At 36.0% G+C, this 26,088-nt stretch overlaps 1 protein-coding gene across 4 annotated transcripts in view; it reads right to left on the reverse strand.

Moving 5' to 3' along the window:
- Window positions 1-26,088, reverse strand: part of CSMD3 (CUB and Sushi multiple domains 3) — a 580,220-nt gene that overhangs the window by 391,366 nt on the left and 162,766 nt on the right. For all 4 annotated transcript variants that reach the window (XM_038122727.1, XM_038122755.1, XM_038122747.1 and 1 more), the window contains exon 5: window positions 9,385-9,592. In XM_038122727.1, coding sequence (XP_037978655.1) covers window positions 9,385-9,592 — 208 coding nt within the window. The remainder of the gene's footprint in view (window positions 1-9,384; window positions 9,593-26,088) is intronic.

Raw genomic sequence — 26,088 nt, forward strand, 5'->3', positions numbered from 1 at the left:
TTATTTATCTGTCTGAGTACTGTTCTCCCCAATGGCATCTTACTCCAAATTCTGATTTTTCTCAGGTTTAGTTGCAAACTTGAGTTCACAGTGTTTTTCCCTAGATTTTTTTTTCATAGGAAAACACATATATATATTCTCTTGAATGACCCAGTTGCTTGTATCAAATGGTTTTCAATCTGAGCACCACAATAGATATTCCTACCATGAATTCTGAGCCACTAAAGTTTAAATCTATGTCCCATGTTTCCAGGTGAACCCAAAGGAAAATCAGAGACCAGGAATACAAGATATTTTGCAAAGTAATCTGGACTCCACTGTATAAACTGAACTAGCTTATTGAAACCACGAGCTTCATGTTTTACCCTTTTCGTGCATCAGTGCAACCTTTGCACAAAGTAAGAGGAAAAGTCGTATTAAACAGAGCAGACTTTTATTTAAACCAAGTTGCATCACTTTTAAACAGCAACACATACTTGAAATTACAAGTTTAACAAGTTAAGATTTCTATGGAATCTTTATAAAGCAGAATAATAAAATGTACTGCTCTAATTCACAGTTTTGGGGAGCCTGTGTTCAAAATCGCCAAAACCAGATGGAATGGCAATATTTCTGGGACACTCCAATTTATGTCTTTATATGCCTAATGCACAAGATTACAGTAATAAAAAAAAATCCAGCCTATCTAGCAAAGCTGTGGCTTCAAAGTTAGTGAAATTTTCAGTATAAATGTAACTTTCATCTATCTAGTTTAAATCCATTAAAAGTTGGTGGAAGGTCTTGCTATTAGATTCATTGTAATTCAAAGCTAAATGAAAAAAATAATGCTCCAAAGACTGTTAGCCTTTGCCTCTGTCATAATCATCTCTCATTTCTCTCCCACAGGAGCTGAACTCTGCTTTAAATTGCATTCAACACTGTAGCAATTCCTTAATTCCACCTTATTACAGAATTCCCCTTTTATAATTAACTCTCCGGAAAACACGTACGTCAAAAATAACCAAAATGCAAACAAGCGAAGATGCATGCCTTTTGGGATTGAATCTCATATTCTATAAATTATTTAGGATTGGAAAGTTAGGTAAAAAAGTTGGAATGTTCAGTTCACAATTGTTTTGATTTTTTTTCTTGAAAGGCATTTTGTCAGTTTCCAAACAGAAAATAAGCCTTATACAAACAGTCTTTCACCTTACCTTTAACTTCCCTTAGGACATTCAGGACAGCACATTCTTGCTCAAAAAATAGAGATGATGGTTTAAGTTCGTCCTCTGACATAAAAAATAATGGGGAAAATAATTTCTGCAGCAGTGCAATATATCCCCATGAAAGATGTCAAAACCTGTGTTATAAGCTTCAGGAAGAAAGAGTATGCACTATGCAGTAGGTAATTTTTCTGCAGGTTCAAAGACACTAGTCTGGATACCAAAAAGGCTGATGGAGAGATGTCAAGCTGCCAACAACTTACTTACGGACTCTTACAGAAATATCCAAAAAGTCTACTTAGCAAAGAAAGAAGAATGAAGTTTGCTTAATCAGGATATATCTTCCTTAATAAGCTTTTTAGTAGAGGATAGAAAAGTAGTTGACTATGAAAAAGCCTCACAAAACAACCAAATAAAGCTGCCATTGAAAGTATAGTTTACATCTTATCATTTATTATGATTAAACATTAGATAATGTTAGGTGAAATCACTTAATCAGAGAATTATTAAGGTTAGGAGACCTTTAAGATCATCAAGTCCAACCATCAACCCGCACGACCACTCCAATCCCTAAACCACTAAATTATATCACCCAGTGCCAGATCAAACATCTCTTAAACACCAGCTTGGTGTTTAAGATACTCCCTGGACAACTTATTCAAATGTGTGACCACCCTACTGTATGTGGAAGAAATAAATATAGAGTAAATGTACATAACTGGTTTATTTTCATTTTTTACAGACTATTAGGTCATGGCCAGAAAGTTGTGGATTGTCACTAGCCACCTGCATATTGGATGGCACGTAATTATAAAAAAATTGTTCTGACACCAGTTTGACCTTGTGTGGATCCTTAATAGAATGGAATTGCATTAGCAGATTCAAAAGATGCTTAATTGTTTGTTTTAGTCACTGGTTCATTTTACGAGTGAATTTGCACCCTACATATCCTAATGTGATATTCACATGCAAAACAGATGGACAATCACAAAAAGAAGCATCAGTTTGTGAAGTTATGTTTAGCCTGTAGGGCCCATATAAATACTGTTTTATCTTGTCAGAATTTATTAATGAATGCAAAGGATTTTATTCATCTATTAAAAATATTATATTTTTAGCTATTGTAGCCTGAGACACAAAAGATGGAATTATGAATGCATGTAGTTTGCTCAATGTACAAAACATACTAAAATTTTTAATTCAGAATCTAGAAATGAGAGTGATTTGGGATTATCTCTTTAGGGATCACTGTTCTCCCACAACATGCCACTTACGTTGCTGAATAAAGTAAACATGGCAAAGACTCCGAATATATGAGAAGAAAATGTGAAGTTTTAATCACTCTGGAATTAAACAATCATACGTTTTGCAGTTTAGTTGTTCTCTGGGGCTTGGGTTGATTGTGATGTTTTTTCCCTGTCTTGTTTTAAGATTTATGCTATCCTAATACACCATACAGCTCACGTAGCATAAAACTTACTTACGAGTTCAGTCACTGATGTTTCAGTCAAGACAAGAGCAACGTCTCCCTTACTACTCCAACAATTGCCATCCTGAGACTATAGTGAATGACCACATCAAAACAAGTGCAGTATTCTGCTGCAGTAAGCATACTGAAAGTGCCCCCTGTTAAATCATCAAGCCATCTTCCTAACTCTATTTCATTCCCCAAATCTGCTGTAAGAGATTTGTTTTTTTTTCTTTTCTACTTTTCTTTCTTTTTGCTACACTTTTTAAGCATTCATTAGCAAAATCCCCCAGGTCTAGACTACTATTTACCTGGTTTCTACAAAGCACAGTTACAAATAAGCCACTCTGGAAGCATTCTGTTTCATCAAAGGAAGATTAAAGTGACCCATGGAAGCACAAAAGCAGTAGTCTTTGTCTAAGAGGGATGTGGGAAAACCAGAGTACTGCTCTTGCATGTAAAGATTCAAGAGAACTGTTTTTCAATTTGTTTCTGAATGTTGATAAGACTTTGTGAAATAATATAATCCTATCTCTGTTGAGAAGAGTATACATAAAAAGCCCATCCAATGTATAACTGCTCATTTGATAAGTGCTGAATATCTGACTCCAGATGAGAATAACTTCATGCATATTAAAAAGTACTATCAGAATAATGAAAACATGCAGCTTCAGAGAAGGCTTAAAAATGTTTCCTTTTGCAGAGCTCCTGAACATAGAAGTGGACGAAACTAGGAGCAGCTTCAGAAAAGTTTCCTTAAAAGAAGTGCTTTTAACCACCTTTTGCAACAGCAACAACCAAATACTGCCTTCCTGACATTGTGTACATAAATCAAAATAAAATATTTCATGCCATCACACGAATGCATTAAATTAAGGATACAGTATAAAAAATATAAAGGAAATAAAATAACTCTGTGAAGTTTCTGCACCGACTGCAAAAGAGGAAAAAAAAAAGTAGATCTTTGCATAGGTACTGTTATTCAACATACAAGTACCTGAGAAGACAACATATCAGGCTTTATTTTGACAGTAAAGTTGTTCTACTCCTTGAAGAAACAATATTCCCCTCCCGATGTGCGTTGCTGTTGTCTTCAACTCTTGTGTTTCCTGCTCACTAACACAGGGGGGAAAAAGCGTAGTTTTAACTTGTATAACTTCCTGGTGCAGTTCCTTTGTGACTGGGTAAATGCCTGAACTAACACCTGGTAGGGGATGAGTCAGAAATAGAAGTGAGAACACTTTTTTTTGAAAAGCAGCATCACAGTGCCCATATAAATTGTTCATTTGTACCACAGTGAGCCAAGGGTATTCTGTGCCTGCACCTGACTTGTCTGATGCAAATACATGGAATTTAACAGATGGTTTTCTCACTGAGGCTTGACTCCACTATGTAGTTGTAAATCACATGCGCCAGATAAGCTTTAGCATTTAGCATTCTAGAGGAAGAGAGGACAAATCATATCTCTGCTCATGTACATATCCCTGTGAGATGAATGGGATAACTTGAGCCTGACAAAGGAAGATCTTCAACCTGTGAGCTAGGATTGGCCATATCAGCCAACCTGCTCAGGAGAAAGGTCATACCACTATCTATCCATAAGGAAGAAAGAGAATGCAGGAGATGTTTGGACCTCAAACAGATAATTTGTAATAGTTAAGTCTTATGTGTTGATTCTGACTGAAAACAATCATTCCTAAATTAGGAAAAAATGGAAAAGCTTTTCCTCCCATGAGGACAGTCAGGAAATAAAGAAGGTTGTCCATGTAGATTGTTTGGACTCCATGTTTGGATAAAGGCCTGAGTAACCTTGCCTCACCTAAAAGCTGAGTCTGCTTTCAGCAGTAGATTGGACAGGTCAGCTCCTGAGTTTCCTTCCATGCAGAACTATCCTGCTTATAAGGTTTTGTCATTCTGTCTTGTGTTTCCTTACAACCCGGTTATGTGGACACATACATAACATATTGAAGTCCAGGATTAAACTGTGGATTTACACCTTGGTTGATTTCTATTTCCATGGATATGACAATTTCTAGGAATTGCATTTTTTTTGCTAAGCACTAAATCAAAATGCCACAAAATAACTTTTATAAGAAGCATAGACTGCAAGGTGTCTACCCTTGAGTGACAGATTTTCATCATGTAACTCATGTTTATATGTGTCTATTCTGCCTGTAAAGTATGAGGCATGTTTGTCACTGCACATTGAACTAAAACCTGAGAAATTAATGCAGAAAACCCCAACAAAACAGGGTACTCACTATAGAAGGGCCTTCTGTTTCTTCAGAAACACACAAGAACAAATAGTAGAAAATAACGCAAGAAAAGCCTCCGCCTCTACTGTTAAACATATGATTCGATATCTAATTCCTCTCTTACATTCAAATCTTTCTCATGTGTCAGTAAGAATTTGAGAGTACCAGATGTAAAACCAGTTTCAAAGTCCTTTTCAGATGATGATTGCCAGATAGAATCACACAATAGAACAATGAAGAACATGTCATTAACCTCCACAGTCACTGTAGCAAATTCCCCTCCTAAACACTCATTGTGCCTGACCTTACACATTACAGAATGCATTGTGCTTCTAGGAGGGTTCCAAATGACCTCATGGAAATGCCACAGGTGAAATGCTGAGTCACCAAGAAAAAAATTAAATTACAGAAGTAAACAGTAAAGGACAGAAATACCTTGCTTCTGTGGAAAGCTTTTGTTTCCAAGAAAGCAAAGAATTTCATTTTTGTTCTCAGTCCTTCAGAAAAAGATAAAAATGATAACACATAATTGATGGATTATCAAAGGCTCAAACCAGATAATATTTTTAGCATTGGTATTCCTCCTATTCCTGATGTTCTGCTCTCCCTGTTCCACAGTTAAGCATTATCTCTGTTATCTTCTGTACTCATTTTGGAAGAAGAAAAGGATTTAGGCACCCCAAAATTTGGCCAATTTTTGCAGTGACTTTTTTATAGTTTTTTGGGTTTTCTTTAGTTTAGTTTTCTTATGTGTGTTTTTTGCTTGTTTGTTTTGTTTTTGCAATTAAATCCAGTAAAATAATTCTATCCACTATCAGTAAACTAACACTCTGATAATTACAGGAGGTTTTTATGACTGCACTTTGCTTGCTCTATTAATTGAATAAAATTTTCTACCTATTTGGCTACAACCACAACATTCTTCTGAAATCATTTCTCCTATGATAAGCAGTATCAATTTTGCTACTATTATTTAAATTTAAATTCAACTGTTATCAGATTACAAACATTTTCATCTGGGGCTTTTAGCATACTTATTAAAATTATATTACACATAAGCCTTACCTTCCTGAGTCCTTCCTCTGAGCATTAAACACAGATTTAAAAACTTTGTAATAGTGAGAAAACAGTAATAACTATCTAAAGCAGTGTCAACTGTCTTCATTATTAAAAAAGAGATTGTTATACTTGTCACTTTCTAATTTGAAGTGATTTTTCAAGAAAATAAATGCTGGGCTTTAGGTGGGTTTTTTTTTCCTCCTATTTTAATCTCTTCTTATGAGAACCTCTGCTTCTTGTCTTGTCTGTTTTGCTTTTTTTCCTCCAACATATTATTACTTTCATTCATACTTGTACTATTGAGGTGTGATTTTCATCCCTGTGCTGCCACATTCATGTCAGACAGAGGTTTTCCTCTGTAGCCTTTGATATGAGCGCTATTTAATCAAGTACACTAACTGAAAATAAATCTAACCTGTTCGGGCATTGGTAAAAAGATCTGATTGCGAATCTGTTTTATTAATGCATGTGTCTGTTGAAGATTAATTGCATGACAGTACACTTAATTTTTAAATGCCTCCTAAAGGCTAATTTTTATTGCAACCAAACTGGCAATAAAAGTGACCATGTACCTATGTAACATGGACAACTTCATTTTCCACACACAAAAAAAAAAAAAAAAAAACCAAAAAAAAAACCAAAAAAACAACTCCAGAAAATACCCTTTTCCATAACAGATATTATCTGCCTGCTCACCCTCACTTTAATTACCACTAGTTAGTATATTCTTAACTAATATTTCTTACAGGTTCTGTTTCTCATTTTGCTCTTTCATAGCATAGTAAAATAGGATTAAGGATCAGGAAATGCTATTTAGCAACCAAGCCCTACAAATATGGAGGAAGAACAGCTGTCAACTTCTGTATTGGTTTGGCACAGCCTGTTTTTTAGTAGACAAAAAGGAACATCTCACTAGATCATATTTACTTTCAGTGTTTTGTTTTGCTGACAAAAATGGGGAAAATAATTTCCTCAAACAAATAATTTTCCTTCAGTTCCACTTCCAAAATCCAAAATTTAAGAAATGCTATAATTCAGCTCAAGCTGGCAAATGTTAAATTAAGCAACACAACAAGAACCCTGAATGGCATCTACACAACTTTTTACTGCTATTTAAATGAAAATGGCCTATCAAGATTTTCTTGAGAGAAAAGACTGCCATATCTGAAATATTATAACAACTGACTACAGAACTACAGAAAGTTAGCACATCATAAAGAATTCCAAGTCTTGTCTTATGAATAACATCAGTCTATCCACTTGATGCATATTCTGACTCTTTATTTCAGTTAAAGAGATATTTTTTACACAGCAGATATGCAGAAGAAAAGTTTGAGGGTTCGTTTTTTTTAATCAATAGGTATAATAGTCATATAAAGCACAAAATTTTCTAACATATTCTTTTATAATACTTATTATCCAGATCAACCAGTAAGTTTTTAGTAATTTTGGAAATTAGGAAAGTTTTTTTTCCAGAATGAAAGATAAAGAACCTGGATTTAGTTTTTGATTAACTATAGTCTAAGGGCATATATAGTATTACCACTCTAAATCTAATTAACAAATTGCTGTTAATTAAGCTTTCCAAAGCTGTTTTTCCCAACATATGGGGGATACTTTTCCATAATTGAACACATCAGTCCTATTTAGGGAATATAAATGACAAGCTAAAAAAAGAATATGCTCTCAGTCTGTTTCTCTACATGAGCAATTATTAAATTAGCATTGTAAATTTTCATGTTTTGTAAACATATAATGGGAATTTCCATATATAAAGTAATCTTATTATATCATTTGAATACAGTCTTGTATTTATAAAACAAAAATTGAAATCATTGTTTGAAGCTCATAAATGAATAAATAAAACACATTCAAGAAAAACCTAATGCACATTCAGCTATTCAAGTGATTCATAATGTCTATATGTCATTGGTGTTACCTCACTAATTATTATAAATTATTATTTAAGATTTATTTTAGCTGACAGCTAGTTCAAAAGATTTCAGTTTAAGAGCTTGAAAAACTCAATGGCAATTAAGTAATATTCTAATACAGGTAATTAACTATGTAGGTGGCAGTATAAATTAGCTAAAATTAGAAAACATTATTTGCTAAATCTTAGACTTATATTACACCCTGAAGCAGTAAAAACATATTACTTATATGCAACACTTACAGAAACCTAGTCTGATGCTTTTAAAACAATATAATTATCTAATTTTAGATCTTTCCTTATTATAAAATCAAAACCATTTTATTTGGTCTCTGTTACATTTGGAGGGGGTTTATACTGATATGAAGAAAACAAGACTCTACTGACCTTAATGTGTCTAGCCAACCACTTGTATCACCTGTTGTTCATATGCCTCTGTCACACAGAACCTCCAGAAAGCTTCATGAGCCAGTTAAGAGATCAAAATTTTACTGGAGACCATAACTGTGATTTATAGGTTTGTATGCAACTCCTTTTCTGTGAATCAACAGCATATTTAAACCAATAAAACAAACAAAAGGATTTGTCATATTGACATGTTTCTTGAGTAGCGTGCTGCTGTGTTACCATAAAACTACCAGACCAGAAAGCCACAGAATGTATATTTAATGTATAAAATTTATTTTTCCTATTTAACTGATCTTGGAAAAGGTTATTTACTATTTTATTTCTTGTGCTTGTGTTACAAAACCTATATAACACATGTACACTGAGATTAAAAATTGCAGAAGTCAGACTAACAAAAATATTTTTACTACTGCTAAGTCAACAAACAAAAAAACAGTCATAAACCCTCATTAAAGGTGCTATATTTGGAGTAAAACCAGCACCAAAAAGTACTGTGACTACTCAGCTAAGGGTGTTTGATCTCACAGATCAGGATGGATATTGCAAGGTAAGTGTATCGCCAACCGTACTCACATTATTCAGAGATCTTGCATACAGTTTGCTGTACAGAAACTCCTCCAGAGACAAGCCATGACCAACAGGTGTGGCCAATGCTAATTCTCCCTAGCTCTGTGCTGAAAGCCTCCACGCCATTCACTTTCTGAGATTATGAATCTCTCTGAAGGCTTCACCAATCATTACCAGTACAACAGTCCATTCCAGTCTGTTTCTAAATATACGCATTTTTAACATAATAATGGTTAAATGGTTAGACACATAGACAATGAGGCAAATGAGTCTACAGTGCCCTTCATCTTGGTGCTATACCTTTGGAATATATTTAAAAATCACTTTACAGCTGCAATTGGAATATCAACATTTATGCCATGGTCACACTTATTACTGTGAAGGGGTTTTTTTAGCAAGACTACATATTCAAAAAAGGAAAAGTAACAAAAAGTTGTATTTTCATGTTTCATCATCTTTTTTATCACATTAAAATTGCAATATTTGACTTACCCTATTGTAGGTGGTTCAGAACCTTCTATTTCTAAATAATCATATTTTTCTTCCATTTGGAAATCTGTAAATATGAGTGAGATAGTATCACCAGGCTCTGCCACAATTGTCCATGTGCAATCTGCATTATTATGATATTCATTAGGAAAGTTGGGGCTCGAGATGATTCCACTTGATCCTCTCATAGTTCCTCCACAAGCATCCTCAGCTGTAAAAAAAAGAAAAATAATTAATATCATCCCTTAAAAATGTATATTTTATTGCTGAGAATAGAAACTCATTACTGTTTAGGTGAACAAATGCTTAAAACCTTTTAACATGTTTGACTTGGAATGTTGCTCCAAAATTAAGGTGTTAAAAATGTAATGTCTTCAAGTTACTAATTAAATAAGGATGATTGTACTTGTGCCAGCACATATTTTTATAATCTACTATTTATTAATAAGTATAAAACTTGATTAGCATTGTTTCAGTCAATTTACAATAGCATTCAAAAATGTTTGCATGAATCAACTCGAGTTTAATCCCTATCATAAACAGTCTGACACATGAAGTGCAGCAGTCACATTATACTGAGAAAAGAAACACGAAAATCTTACCCATTATACACTATTTGTATTGCCATATTTTATTTTAGTGAGTATCAAGTCATAAAGTTTATTCTTGAGAAATCATTTTCTCATTTTCAATCAGCTGATCAGTTTTCAAACCAAAGCCATTAATGTGTGATTTCTTAATGTCACATGAAAGATGCTTTCACAATTAAGATGTTTACATCAGTGTAATAAGTTTTAATAGATCAAATATTTACAATTTTACCATAGGAATACATTTTCATGTCATATGAAACTGTGAATTGTAAAACTATTTGACCAATTATCACAATGTATTTTTTTTTGTTTTTACGGTGACTCTGAAACCAAAATTACTCTGGTTTTTAGCACGTGATCTTACACTGGATATATCAGGCAAACATTGGATATTCACAAAATCAGTTCTAAAAGAATTTATTCTATGATGAAACAATTCTCAAATGATTGGTGTTCTGTATCTCTTTATTCATAGTATATACATGCCTAATAACTCAAAAATTACTTTTGATGATCTTATGTTAAAATTATTTATGTGAGCTAATAAAATTAATTGCAAATTTAGTGCTTTTTCTTTCAAAAATGGAAATATTTTTTCAAATAACTTGAATGGAAATACCATATTGCATTACTTACTCAGTTTATTACCCAAATGTTTGAAGCATACTTGAAGATTGTTTCTGCTCAATTAGAGTGCTAGTATGAATAAAATTTGCCCCAGAGTCTGAAAATCCAGTCAATACTGATGAAAAATGAATGATAAGGATAGGAAAAAAACCCCCAAAAAACAACTTTAAGGAGTATAGGATCACAGAACAAAAAGTTCAAAGAATTTTTATATACACAATGGCTCACTTCTAACAGAAAGAAAAAAAAATCATGACTCTTTCTTACAGCAGTGTACAAGTGTAAAATAACAGGTTTTGACTTTTAAAAATTCTGCTAAATTATGCCACGGCCAGATTTAAAAAAAAAAAAAAAAAAAAGTAAAAACAGATCTTAAATTTATTCTTACTAATTAGGCAAAGCACTTTCAATCCACTAAATATAATAAAACAGAGAAACCTCATCACATCACAGGTTCTGGCCCCATACTGTGAAAGGAATAATAAATATATATAAATAAATAAGAATATAATATTTTCCTGCATTACAGACATTCAGAAAAATAATTCTAAATTGCTAGTTTACAGCAGAAAACTTTCCTACTGAATTGCAGAATTCATGTTCTGGTTTTCACAAATGACTTATAGAGAAACCTATCTTAGTTCTGAGAAAATAGCAAACTGTTTACTTACAATGTTGTTATAGTATACCAAAACTTTAAAAATTAGTGTGGCACTGTTTAAAAATATAAACAATGTCAATAAATGTGCTATATATTCTGAGCCACAGCTGTTTAGGAATTTTTCCAAAGTGTGATTTTGCTACCATCAGCAAACTGGCCCAAACAAATCATCGTGGTTTTTATTCTGATTCATGTAGCAAATTTGCTACAAATACAATTATTATAACCTACATTTAAGTGTTGCATATATAACCAAAAGCACACTCATATTAGTCTATTGCAAGTGTTAAAACAATAAGTAACAAAATTACTGTTCTGTGATTTTATTTTTCTAATTTTCTTGGTTCAAGTCTTGCAATCAGATCCCCATAGGTAAAAGTTCCCATCTGTGAGAAGATTGAAAAGCATTATACCCATGCAAATGTTTGGTGCCTTAAGTTGTGAAGACAGTGTAAAAAAAGATTTGATCTTCAAGTAAAGTGACAAACACTGTTGACAGGAGTTCTACCACTAACTTCATAGTGTACAAGACCCTGACAAATAAAAGAAAATATAGTAATTGTATCTTGTGCAACCTGCTTTTAGCACCCCTATTTCTATCACAATTGAAGCAGCATAATTTCTTACATGTCAGCTATGAAATGTTGCAAATAAAAGAATAACTGGTGTGGGAACATTTAGGAAGTGTAACAGTGGCTGATCTTCATCAATGTGCAACAAGCCCAGTAAGGAGATGTGAAGAAGGAAGAGAGGAAGATAAGCTTTGCTGTGATTTTGGTACAGATTCACAATAATCTCTTTCCCTGCCTTTCTGTAACATTCTGAATTACCTCTAACAAACTACCAAGGTAGGAGTCCTCAAAGACACTTAAGTGCCTAACCCCCTTTTTCCGTGGTAAAAGACAAGTCCTTTCATGGGATTGTCCTTGATCAAGGACCACAGTGTACTTGGTGGCTAAAGCAGCCGGATGGGGAAATCCAGTGCATGCGTCAACAACATTTTATCTTGGGGGGAAAAAATAATCTGTGGTGCAGATTATGTTGCAGGGAGCAAAATAGCAGGAATAACATGAACCAATGAAGAATGAATTTTGTGAGGAGCAAGGACAGTGTGGCAGTGACCTGGATCTGGCTGGTGTTGGTGCCCAATCATCAAGTGTTCTACTTCTCCTGTCATAGGCACCCATCCTGATGAATGGATCCCAAATCATGGCCTATTTTTGAACATCTGGAGGGGAGGATGAAGTCCATGAAATGGGAAAATAATATCTGTCTGTGAAAGGATGGAAGATAGTAGTTAATGAGAATATATTTATCTGTTTGTTGGTTATCAAGAGGATTTAAGGATGTAGTTACGTTGTGTATGTATGTGCCGCATGCTTCCACACCCAATACACACTATGATCACTACAGTCAAAATGTGGGTGCTAACCAACAGTAAAGCACCTAAATACCTTGAAAGAATTGTGTGCATCCCTATCCTTTTTATTTCCAGTTACCAAATATGAAGAAAAGCATTCACAGAAATTGTAAGAACACTTCAGTTAAGACTTGATAGAGTCTGACATTGTTCAATTACAAATACATAGCTAATACTGATTTATTTTCAAAATCTACTTTTAAAATTCATACTCCATACTTTCAAAATTAAATTGAATTGGTCATGTACTGGGAAATTTTATCCAATAACAATCCTGCAAATGTGATATGAAGGCATAAATTCAAAAAATACACTTACTGCCAAGATGTCATTTTTCCTAACATATTTCTCTGATCTTAACCATATGCTGAAAGGGGAAGATTTTTCAAAGTGATATGCAAGAGGGGACTTGGCATTAAAAAGCTTTTCAAGGTATTATGAATTCAAATTAAGATGTCTGTTTGAATATGCATAAGGGCTCTTGTGCAGAGGGAGTATTACTGATATCATGATGAGTGATGATTATGAGAGTAATGTTTTGGAGGTTTGGTTTTTGCTTTTATTTTTGTGGGCATAGATTATTTCTATTTATGTTCATACATACCTCCAGGTTTTTATCTCCTTTTTTTTTTTTTTTTTGCTTTTACAATCTTATGATTAAATGCCCATTAAAAAGAAAAAAAAAAACAGTGAAATATGTACAAGTTCAAATAATTTCCAGTGAAATTTGTTTTCATAAAATTTTATCTTTTTTTTATTTCCTGGTTTGCTGTTCACTGTTTATTTTTCATAATAAATTTTGAAAATCTATTTCTCTAGTTATGTCTTATTTAATTTCCTGCTTATTCTTGTAGCTTTCAGTGATATTCACAATAATGTTACATAAATATTGAACAGTAAATTTCAGTAAAATGGATGATCAAAGACAGGCAATGTCATCAGTGATTTATACAACATGCAAATTTGTGGATTTCATTGAGAATTCAATGAGATTGCATGGTAGATCAAGCTTTAATCTAGTACACAATGTATCACATCATCTTATCTATCTAGATATTTATAGCAAACTAAACAGTTAAATTTTCCGCACATCCTATACTGCCTTCACAAAAACCCCCCAGCTTCAATTTAGTTCCTTATTCTGTTTCTTCATTGGCTGTGCTACAATCAGCAGAATAGAAATTATGCAGGCTGACTTGAAAAGCACCTTAAAAAGTTAGGCCCTCTTTTAAAGTTGTAGTATGATTATGAAACTTGCTAATGAGCACAGTAATAGATTACATAGGAACAAAAATATCTTTAGGAAGCTCTATAGGCATTGCCAGTTCCCTCTGCTTGCACCTTTGCACAAACAGCACTTACTGCTTATGTTTCCTGCCCACTTTTCTTGGAGAGTCTGTATATGTCTATTGCAGAACTCCAGCAGTGCCAGCTGTTTTGCTGCGGCTCTGTAATTTTAATAATGTCATTGATCTCTGACCGCATGTAAAGTTGCAATTCTTGGGCTTCCCATGCCACATTTGCTTGCGTACGGACAGTTGAGAGCTGTTTCTGGTCACCCCACTTCATCAAAAAGAGTGCAAGAAAATCCCTCATCAGTCTGTTCTGGGTGTACTCTGTCTGATCCTCTGCTCCTCAATAAACCTTCAAGCTTTGGTAACCAACCACAAAACCCAGTGGACCTGGGTCAAAGACCTTCTCATTAGGTTAGCAAGATCTTGCTCTGCTAAAAAAAACTAGCTCTTCAATTTAGTCTCAATAATGTAATGTTTAGAGCCAGAGACTAAAAGAATGGATCTGTACAATATAGAGATCAGTGTCTGTAGTATAATATATATTATATTTATTTTGTATAGTATTTTGATATGTTCTAGAAACTCCAAATTATAATGCAAGATAGATATATAAATATATAATATGTGAGAAACGCTTATATGTTGACTTTTTCTACAAATCTATAGAAATGAAAATATTTCAGCCTTTCCTCATAATTTATGCACGAAGAATAACCTTACAGATTTCAGAAATTTAAATATAAAGATTGCAAAACATCCATCAACTGAAAATCTTTCAGGTTAGCTTTGCAGAAGATTTTTCATCTTTGACTTACATAAAGTTCATCCAGCTTTTGAGTAAAGGGACATAAAACAGTTCTTGAGGACAAATTTGTAAAACTCACAGATTTTAAATTCCAAATAATGATGATGACCATAAATGTGATGACTATAAATTGACATGATGCACATCCTAAAATCTCTCGCTTGGCATTTTTGTGCTGTATACCAGTAAAATTTATACAGATTTGACAGCCAGAAAAAAAAAAAAATCAAATAATGCATCTGTAGCTCAAGAGGTCAGGAGTTTAAGTGGTGCTTGAACATAGGTTAAATGGAATAAATTGCCTTCCCGTCTACCACCGCTGAGACAGAACCACAAAAACTACCTAAGCCAGAGGAAAACACTACAATACCCACACAGTCTGTGCCTGCCTGGAGGCCGGGATCGGGCAGCATGGGGTGACCCCTGAGGAAGGCGGCGGGCGCCAAGGGCACCAAGGGCAGAAGGGGAGGCACAGTGGGGCTCCAAGGGCATCGAGGGTGGCAGGAGAGGCATAGCCGGGCACAAAGGGCACCAAGAGCAGAAGGGGAGGAACAGAGGGGCACCAAGGGCAGCAGGGGAGGCAGAGCCGGGCTCCAAGGGCAGCAGGGGAGGCACAGTGGGGCACCAAGGGCATCGAGGGTGGCAGGGGAGGCATAGCCGGGCACGAAGGGCACCAAGGGCAGAAGGGGAGGAACAGAGGGGCACCAAGGGCAGCAGGGGAGGCAGAGCCGGGCTCCAAGAGCAGCAGGGGAGGCACAGTGGGGCACCAAGGGCATCGAGGGTGGCAGGGGAGGCAGAGCCGGGCACCAAGGGCAGCAGGGGAGGCACAGCCAGGCACCAGGGGCACCAAGGGCAGCAGGGGAGGACACGATTTGATGAGGACGCAGAAAAGGATGAGGGACAAAGGGGAGCCGGGGGCGCTGTCCCCTTGTCGCCAGTCAATGGCTGGAGGAAGGTGAGGTGTGGCAGGAGTGAGGGGAAGGGAGAGATGGAGCCCAGGTGAAAGCAGAGGAAATCTCTGCTCTGTAAGTGCTCTGACATCTTGTCTTTGTTTGTTTGTTTGTTTGTTTGTTTTGTTTGTTTTGTTTTGTTTGTTTTGGTTTTTGTTTTGTTTTGGTTTGGTTTGGTTTTGGGGTTTTGTTTGTTTGTTTGTTTGTTTGTTTTTGGTGGTTTTTGGTTTTTTTCGCAAATCCTGAATCAGTGACTAAATGTTTATGTTACCTGGCAATAAATTAAAGATCACTGATATCCTCAGAGTTGCCCCTTTTTTCTCCAAGGGATTGTCATGTTGTGGATGTAATTTAGGCGAGTTGGACTCTTCTGTACTGCTCAGAGAAGTTACTGTTTTCTAGTAAATGGTGCACAGAGGTCTCATTTATTATTGTTTATTCTATAAAGAAGGAAGGAAACATTTAAACACAAGTAAAGTCTTGGCACATGAAGCCAATACTTTGTCTTTGTTACAAAAACAAAACAAAACACAAAGAAAGAAAAAACCAAAACAAACAAAAAACAAAACCAAAAGCCCCCAAAGGATGCAGCCTCCTGAACTCTTACCTATATATTTAGTTAAAAATGTACATAGAATTATTTTTTTTTAATTTTCTGTTTTAGTAGAACAGAGCTTGAAATTGATGGATTAATTGACAAGATTTTCTTAACAAAAAGAACCAGTCTGTATATTAGTCAACTGTGCCTTTACTGTGGTCTTCCAACAAAAAAAAAAAATACACTTTTTTTCTCATATAAAATGAACTTTGGAAAAAGATTGGTGCTTTTATTGCTTACAAACCAAGATAATTTGAATTAAAATATTTGGGCAGGCCTTGTATGAATATAAGCACAGCAGAAATATATATAAAGATTTCTTGATGATCAAACTGTTTCCTATTGCTTTGTGAAACAATAAACCTTAGAAGCTCTGCAGCATTAAGATAATCATTTAGATTTCATGTGCTCAACCCTGATATTTACTGTTTGAGTTCCTGAGGGGCAGAAGGCATGAGTAAATTCATTAAAAATGGAATACAGAGAAAAGCAGAAATTACTTTAGTTGATTCCTTCAACAAAGAAAAAGAAAAAAAAATACCTAGAAGTAAATACATCAATTCATCAACTTGAAATTCAACTATTTTTTATTTCCCATTGTTCCTAATATCAACAAGAAAAAACAGTTTTTACTATGACTTATAAATGTAATTTTGTCTTTAAAATTTGTCTTGTCTTTAAACCAAGCATGAAAAATGTGAAAGATGATAAATAACATAATACTTGAGCTTTTAGAAATTACTGAGGGTCTTGTGGATTTTGTTTTATTTTTTTATTTCTTGAGAGAAACTACATCATGGGGTTCTTTTTATTTCTTGAGAGAAACTACATCAAAGTATGAACTTGGCAGTGGCTGATTTTTATACCTGGTTTTGCAGTTTTGCCTCTGAACCACAAAAAAATATATAATTAAATTATTGTAATTTAAAAACAAATATTTATGGAAATGTATAAAATAATGGCAACGTTGTGTTTTAACCCAGCTGGCAACAAAGCACCTCACATCCACTCACTCCAAAAAAGTAACTATTTGAAGTGGCAGTTGTTTTATTTATTTGTTGATATTTTACTATATAAAATAAGTTGGTTTCTGTTGTGCAAAAATCACGTGGTGGTAGAGTCAGGAAGAAGGGTGAATCCTAACCAGAGCACCCTGTGTCATCTGACAGACAGGGCCTGCAGAGAGGAAGAGTTAGTGCTTCCTTTGGGATCAGTTTTACACCTCTTAGTTTGAAGGACCTTCTCAGGAGAAGAGTGTAGCAGGCAGGATGTGAAAGCCACCAAGACAAAAGCTTGCACAAATGAAGATTGTACTGGGTTAATGTGGCAAGGTTTTGGTATTGGGGGCTGCAGGAGTGGTCTCTGTAGACATCAGGAGATGCCCCCATGGAGCCAGTTCAGGATGCTCCAAGAGGGAGCTCCACCACTGAGTAAAGCTGAGACAATTAGCAATATCAGTGGTGCCTCTGTGGTAACATATTTAAGAAGAGGGAAAAATGCTGTGTAGCAGAAAGAGGGAGCGAGAGAGACAGAGAGAGAAGGAGAGGGAGGTGTAAGAAAAATGAGAGATTCAAACCTGGAGACACCAAGTCCAGTGAAGAAGACCACAGTGATGCTGGCTATGTCCTGGGAGCTTATGTTTGCCTGGAGGGGCTGTGGAACTTATGGCCTTGGAAATTTTCAAAAGCTTGTGAGCTGCATAAGACCCAGAGAAAATATAACTGCCTTTAAAGTCAGACTTGAGAGGTCTGTTAGATTTGATAACGTCTTGTGGTCCCAAAATTAGTTCTCCTATAATTCAATATAGTTCTCCTATGATAGATTCAAGATAGAAAAATGTCATCCAAGCAAATTGAAAAACTAAAACAGTGAAGAACTTGTGTTGTTTAAATTCACTTAGTATTTTTTAAATTTTCCTGCACATAAACTAGTAAAACACCTAGAGCAAGATCGGGGGGAAAAAGAATACTTCCTTTGTTTTATTTTCAACTTTCTTGACCTGATTAAAAGTTTTATTTTTTTTTTTTTCTGTCAGAACAGGTGCACTATTTTAAGTTTTGCACCATTTAATGAAGAATGAATTTCAATGTGTACATCTTCAGTTATTTTTATCTTAGCTTTAAAAATGTTGGAATGAGACCACTTCAGTTGCTAAACCATCAAGCAAGATTCCATACTAATTTTCTGTATTACATTCAGTATTGGGCTTTAGAGGCTATTATAACTTTCATTGTCTAGACCTTTGAACCTTCTGGCCTAATGACATCTAGATTACAAGGAGCATGGAGCTTAAAACAATTTACTTTTATGAACTGAAGAACTAAGTGCAAATGCTCAAAATTTCTTCCTAAAATGTGCAATTCCATATGCTTATTTTTGTAAAACCTCTAAACAACAGGCTGTATTCTTACCAAGCACTGTGAAAAATAAGCAGCACAATTTCTGTGGCATATTTGTGATCTCTTCTGTAAAGTAATATTTCTACAAGAATTTTTGGTTTATTGCATTACAAAATACTTAAATGATGGCAAAATGTTTTCAAGGTTTCAGCGTCAAGATTTATGTAGTTGCTTAATTATGCAGAGACTTTAGAATTCAGCACTCCTGAATGTGAACTCTTACTACTGCTTAACCAGAAGAAAGAAGCAGGACTTAACCTCTTCTGAAGACATTTTCTCAGCCAATTTATGACTGCTTTGGCAGCTCTGTTATCTTATTTGCCAAAATTTATCAAACTTAAATTAAGTCTGCCTGCATTTGAAAAGTTCACAGAGACATTCAAATTTGGAAAACTAAAATCAGAACTGGAAGAAAAAGATTTTTACACCACAGAAGCATTTAGAAATAGGAGTTTCAGTGTTCTGCTTGAGTGATGAACAAAGTTTTCAAGTAGAAGTTGAATATATCTTCTTCACTTTAGCCAGTAACACTCTCATAGACAAACTGATAAAGTATGGGGTAGATGATGAGTCTGTGATGTGTGTTGAAAAGTGACTGAAGAGCTGGGAGGTGAAATGAAGGGTGGTGAAATGCATGAAGTAGCATAAAGTCCAGGCAGAGACCAGTTCCCTTGCACCTGGAGTACTGAATCCAGTGATGGCTCCCCATATGAGAGACATGGACAGAGAGAGTCCTACAAAGGGTCACAAATTATTCAAGGACTGGAGTTGCAGACATAGCAGGGAATCTGAGCGTGCATGTTCAGCCTGGGGTAGAGAAGGTTCAAGGGGAATCATCAGTGCTTAGAAATACTTGACAGGGAAGTAAAGAAGATGGAAGTAGACTCTTCTCAATGGTACCAAGAGAAATAACGAGGAAATTTGGCATAAATTGAAATAGAAGGAATACAGTTCAAACAGTTTTTTTTTCCCACTGTAAGGTTTATTGAACATTCAAACAGGTTGTTCAGGGGAGCTGTGGGGTCTCTGTCCCAAGATATTCAAAACTCAACTGGACATGGCTCTGATCACCCCACTCCAGTGGCCTTGGTCTCAGTGGGAGGACTTGAACTAGATTATATTCACAGGTGCCTTCCAGTCTCAGATACTGTCTGTGGGATTCTGGAAATATTGTGCTCTCTCCTAGGTCAAGAACTGAGTACAGTGCAGACTGCAGAAAGCCATGGAAACCAGGATACTGTAAACACAGTCTGAGTGTCACGAGTCTTGACATTAGCCACAGATCAACAACTGTCAGACCAATACCAGAAAATAGAGGAAAGGTGTGTAGCGTGGGTGGTTGTGGACTGATCTGATTTCCTACAAAGACCCTTGCCTGTAGACATGTGCTGGAAATGTTTTAATGCACTCACACGAAATTGCATAGAAGCAAAGTGCCCACAATGGAACTGCTGTGTGTTAAAGCCCAGCCACTGCATGAACACCAACACTGAGTGGCTGGAAGGAGCATTGACTTCTGTGGTTGCAACCAACATCCACTCTGGAGTGGTGATCACAATGTACATCAGTGTGAGTAAGGTAAAAGCTTTGCCCTGACACATCTATTTCCTCTGATCTTCTACCTAAAAGATTGAGCTCTGGCAAGTACATTTTTCAGTATTCCTTTCCCCCCATGACAAATTTCACAGTGAATATATACACATACACAAACACATGCACATACACATACACATACGCATAGGCGCTTTTTTAATATCTGTGCTTTTTGTCCCTTCAACATTAATCAAAAAAGCTAGACAGAACAGTTCTTTTAAAAAGCCTTGCATTTAGAGCCATTGAGGCTTACAATATATATCCTTCTTACTACACACATCATTGAGTCAACAGGTCATCCTGGCATCTTTGGAGCCATTCTGGTTTATGATAGAAATCCAAAGCATTAAAGATGTGTGCTAGAAGTCATTATAGATTTTTTTTTTCCTAGAAAATCATAACGCATGTTTAATAGTCAACTTAAAATCTCAGGTTGGTGTCCATTTTACTACTTCAGATTGAAAACGTGATTCGAATCACGGTCCAAATGTTTATCTTTTATTTTCATTAGCTTGGTGTCAGCTTTTGAAAATTTCAAAGATTTAATTGCCAGGACTTAAAACATATGCAAAAACTTGTAATAATGACCCTGTTAAAAAAGCAATGATAGCAGAACTGAGCTAATCATAAATTTAAAAAAAAAACCCCACCATGCATCTCTCTAGTGCTGTTTTCAAATAAGGATGTTGCGATACATTTGTTGATGTTCAGAGTCACAGCAGTCTGTATGACTACGGCTATTACAGACACTTCCCAAAATGAAACGGAGCTGAGTTGAAGAGCAGATATTTAGAGAGGCAGCAATCTCACAATTAAAACTCTGAGGTCCCTGATGACAGACCTTGTAGTAGACCACCTTGCTGAAATCAGAATTCTGAATTCTGAAACAGGTTCTCTTTATTTCCATATTCATCCTTTATTCCCCTATTAACCCTCTAGCAGGATATAGAATCAAGTAATTGTTTTAGTTGGAAGGAGCCTTAATCATCATTTAGTTGCAACCCCTCTACCACTGTCAGGGACACCTCCAAAATACAAGACATGGAAATATTTTGTTTTATAAATTCTTGTGAAGTACACTCTATCTCATTAAGTTTAAAACTTTGTCGGGGTATGACAAAAAAAGCTGAATACATATGGTTGCTGTCAAACTGTTCTCTTGATAAAGGCAATTAAAATCAGTATCCTGATACTATTTGGGATAAATATTTACTGGTAGCATGTTGAAAATGAAATATCATATTACAATGGAATTGTGCTGTTGAAGTGCTTAGACAAAATAAATATCAAAAGGGAATCAGTATGAACATCTTATCTCATTATAAGCAACTTCATACTCTGACTCCTGTAGCTTGATGTCGTGGTTTGAGAGGAAGTGAGTTTTTGGGAGGTGGTAGTGGTCAAACCAATAGGTGCCCAGATGTGGATATTGACACCTGGTTTGACCATTGAGGATATGGATACGCCTCTGAGAACACAGGGGTTAAAAGCGAAGAACTCCCAGGGGAACGCTCTCTTGGTTCCAGTGGATGGAAGAGTTCAGACCTCCCCTGCCTGACTGCGGGCTGGGCGGGGGAGGGGAAAGCCACGCAGCCGAGGGAGGTAGGCCGGAGCCTCGGGCAGAGGACGGGAGGCGATGGTTTAGACAAGAGTGAGTTCCCCACAGAGATGGAAGGGTGGAAGAATTCAGAAGGTGGCGGGCAGCTCCCCCCCCCCCCCCCCCCCCCTCGGGAGAGAGAGAGAAAGAGAGAGGTGCCAGTGCTATCTTGAAACTTGATAAGCACCGGCCTGGCCGAGGAAGAGAAGGGGGGGGGGGGCCGACAAGGGAAGAGTGCCCGGTGAGCTAGTGTGGGAGTTCGAAATGAGCAGAGACTGTGATTTTAACCCTTCTGTGGGACGATGGAAACCTTATAAATGCTGATCCTCCGGGAGTCGAGGGAGGAGAGAGACGGATAAGAGGAAATGTGCAAGTGTGATGAGAGCTGTGCAAGTGAAGAACGACTGAGAGATGTTGAGAAAATCCTAAGTGGAGGAGATGATGGAGTGGCTTTTGGCTGGACTTTTCTTGTATAGCCATGGACAAAACCTTTCCTGTAATACAGAGACTGCATTTTAGGGGGAGGCGGTGCCAAAGGAGCAATGTGAGCGGAGACGACAGGTGATGAAGTGATGGTGAGACCCCTCGGCCCCAGGGGGTGAAATATTGGGGGGGACTGGTGTCCCGAAAAGGTGAGAGACTGTCGTTCTCTTCTGGAACTGGGCAAGGCATCCTTGAAAGGGGAAACCCTAAAAGCAGCTCTGGTCCATGTGCAGTGGTGAGAGCACTGAACATGGAAGGAAGAAGTCACGACGTGTGGTGCTGAGTGACGGGGATTTGCCTGTGGTAGCACAAGAGGGGCTCTTCTCTCCTCGATAAAATGAGAGGTGATTGTCGGAAGGGTGGAGATGGACTGAGTTGATTATCTGAAGGGTGATGGACTGGGAAGAGATCTAAGGTTTTGTGTCATTCTGTGGAAATTGAGTGGGGGGAGGAGAAATGTTTAAAAGGTTTTCCATTCTGCTCTGTGTGTGTTCATTTTATTAGAATTGTAAGATAATAAAGTTTTTTTTTTCCCTTTGTTTACAAGTGGAGGCCTGCTTTGCTCTGTCTCTGATCACATCTCACAGCGGACACCAGGGGAAGATGGGTTTTCATGGGGGCACTGGCATTGGGCCAGCGTCAAACCATGACACTTGAGCTGAGGTCTATTACAAGCATAAATTAAAGTGCTAATCAAGATATAATTATTTGCTTACCTTGACCCCCAAACTAAAAGCACTGGAACTGTGTAGCCAATCTAACCTAAGCATTTTCATGATGTTGTATCACACCACAGAGAGACACAATACACAAGGGGCTTTGAGAGGTATGTGAGTGATTCACCAAAGGGACAAGGATGTTTGTAGCTGCTCATAGGAGACATCCCTATATAAAAACCTGCAAGGTAAGATAAACACCAGTAACTACTGACTACTGTCCTGTCCATTATATGAGAATGGCTGTCAAGGATATATTTTCAAGGGCCAACACCCTGATAAATGCATGTGGCCATATTTATGCACATTCACTTGTTACACTTCTCATCCAATACTTGGTAGATCAGAGTGTTTATGAAGATGGTGCGATGTTATGTGTACTGATGGATTGATTTGCAATTCTATCTGGACCAATGGCATTACACAGGATTTACTAAAGCAAGGAAAGTAAAGGAAGGTATTTAGAGATAGTGTGAAGAAAAAATCTGAGTTCAGCAGACTAAATTTCTATCAAAAGAATTTTAAAACATTAATTATAAAATTAGTCGGCTTTTAATGTCATGCTGACATAAGGCAAATACCATTTATGTGTCTGGGAACCTTCAGTGAAGTAACAGCAAAGAAAATCAACAAGAACATACAAATTGGCTGAGGAACCTCATGCAATTAATTGGCTGCAAAAGTATTTGCATCAAGTGACAATTCTCAAAGCACACAATGTAATAATACAGTAATATGCATAATGTGCTATTTTCATCATGATGACAGTGTAACAGTTAGAATCAAAGAAAAACACATTCCTTACATTATAGCATAGACTACCTGAAAGTTAAATAATTCAACAACAGCATAAATGTCATATAAATTAAACATTATGCTTAGGAAAACACAGCACATATGATTAGTTGTATAGCAAAATGCCAAAGAAGCCCTGAACTGCACTGTTGAAACTTAATGCTGAATTGACTATACAATCACTAAGAATTTCAGTTTGTCTTCTTCCTTCTCCAGCGTATCTTGAATCTATAGCTGAGCTTTTAGCAGATTTAGCAGTAGTGACACATTCTGAAAAACACTGCTAAAATTTTCATGAAAATAGGCAGCTAGATAGATGTAAATAACTAATCCCTTTGCAGAATTCACACAATGGAGAGCAAATACAATCATATTATTAGACAATGAAAATTGACAGAAGGGAAAGGACTAGAAAGCCAATTTTTTTTTTTTTACAGCTGACCACCACAGAAAATACAGATTTTCACCTTGTTTTTTTTTCTTTGCTTGTTTTTGAAGAGTTAGATAAGGGTCTGAAGATAGCTAAGTAATTTTCTTACTTTAGATTTTAAATCTAAAGTTATTTAAATCTAAATATGACTTTATTAATTACTTTTTTCATATATTCTAAGCTGATGTGGTTTCTATATGTGATTGTATTTCTCTGTATCTACAATAACCTCTGCTAAATGAGGATCAGTCCTAGAATCATAGAGTGGTTGGTTTTGAAGAGATCTTAAAGATAATCTAGTTCCAACCCCCCTTCCATGAGCAGGGGCACCTTCCAACCTGAGCTTATACACCTCCAGGGACAGGACATCCACAAATTCTTTGGGCAATCTATTGCAGTTACTCCCTCACACCACCCTCACAGTCAAGAATTTCTTCCTAATATCTCATCCAAGCCTACCCTCCTTCAGCTTACTGCCATCCCCTATTGTCCTATCACTACACTCCCTTGTGGAAAGCCTCTCTCTAGTTTTCTCTTAGTAGTCTCTTTCTAGGTACTGAGCGTCTACCAAAATTACTATTTTTGAAGCCGTGTTCTATTTACTTCCTACTCTACTCTCTAATGCAGAAATTCCCTATACTTCTGCAGAAATTATTAAAAATTAAGATCAGAAAGTTACACTTTTGAAATATTAAAACTTGTGGAAAATCAAAATTACAGTGCTCAGCTTGTGGTATGCAATTTCAAAAATATTATTAAAGTAAATTACCTCAAAAATAATATCACAAGACCATAGACACATATAGCAGGTCATTATAGTGTTTATATAAATATATATTTATGGGCTTTATTGGTAAATGTGTTTTTGTATGTATAAATAATGTACTCAGTAGTAATATCTTTATTGTTTGAAGCACACATGTGAAAAACTTATAGGACTATAGTTAGATTTTTTTAGCAAATATATAGCATTCATTGAAAATGCAGTGGATTTATGAAGTTTATCTTTTTTTTTTTTTTAGTTTCTTTTTGAGAAAATGCTATACTATAATGAGTGAATTTTTCCTTTGCCTCTTTGATGCAATTAGATTACTTGCCATTCAATCTGTTAATTTAGGGTCAAGATAATGTTCATGTTTGTCCTTCTGACACAGTAAAAATCTTTATCTCAATTCAGCAAAGGGAAATGTACCATTTTTAGCAGAACACAGTACAGTGGTTATTGATAAATGAAGAGCAGCATATTTAGACTCTAAATATGATCATATGTTGTTTGACAAAGAAAGAAAAAAGAGAAAATAAAATACAGACTAGTTCATATTCAAAAGTTTGGTTGTTTATTTCTCAAAACAGATTCATATGCATTCAAGGAAACATACAACTTTTTTGCCCTGGAGAAATTTGTTTCCAGTTGTATGTATTTATATCCCTTTGTGCACCCTCTCCATTCCCCCAGATTTGACCTTCTCATTTGGTCCTTTAACAATACCCTATAATCACTGTATTGTTCTTACTCATCATTTTATCTTCTGTCCTATCTTTAATTGTGGTGACTTTTTTTTCCATTAACAGTTTCAAAATTGCCTGTTCCATTTCTCAGAATATTCTTGCCTGCTGTATTTTGTGTTCCCTCATACTTCTTATTCATAGTCTGGTACTTCAGGATAGGTTTTTCCAGCAATTTCTTTCACTTTGCATTTGCAGGATCCACTTAATATATGGAACTGGAAATCTCACCTAATTTT

Source organism: Motacilla alba, chromosome 2 (assembly GCF_015832195.1).
Source record: "Motacilla alba alba isolate MOTALB_02 chromosome 2, Motacilla_alba_V1.0_pri, whole genome shotgun sequence".
In the NCBI taxonomy this organism is placed as follows: Eukaryota; Metazoa; Chordata; class Aves; order Passeriformes; family Motacillidae; genus Motacilla; species Motacilla alba.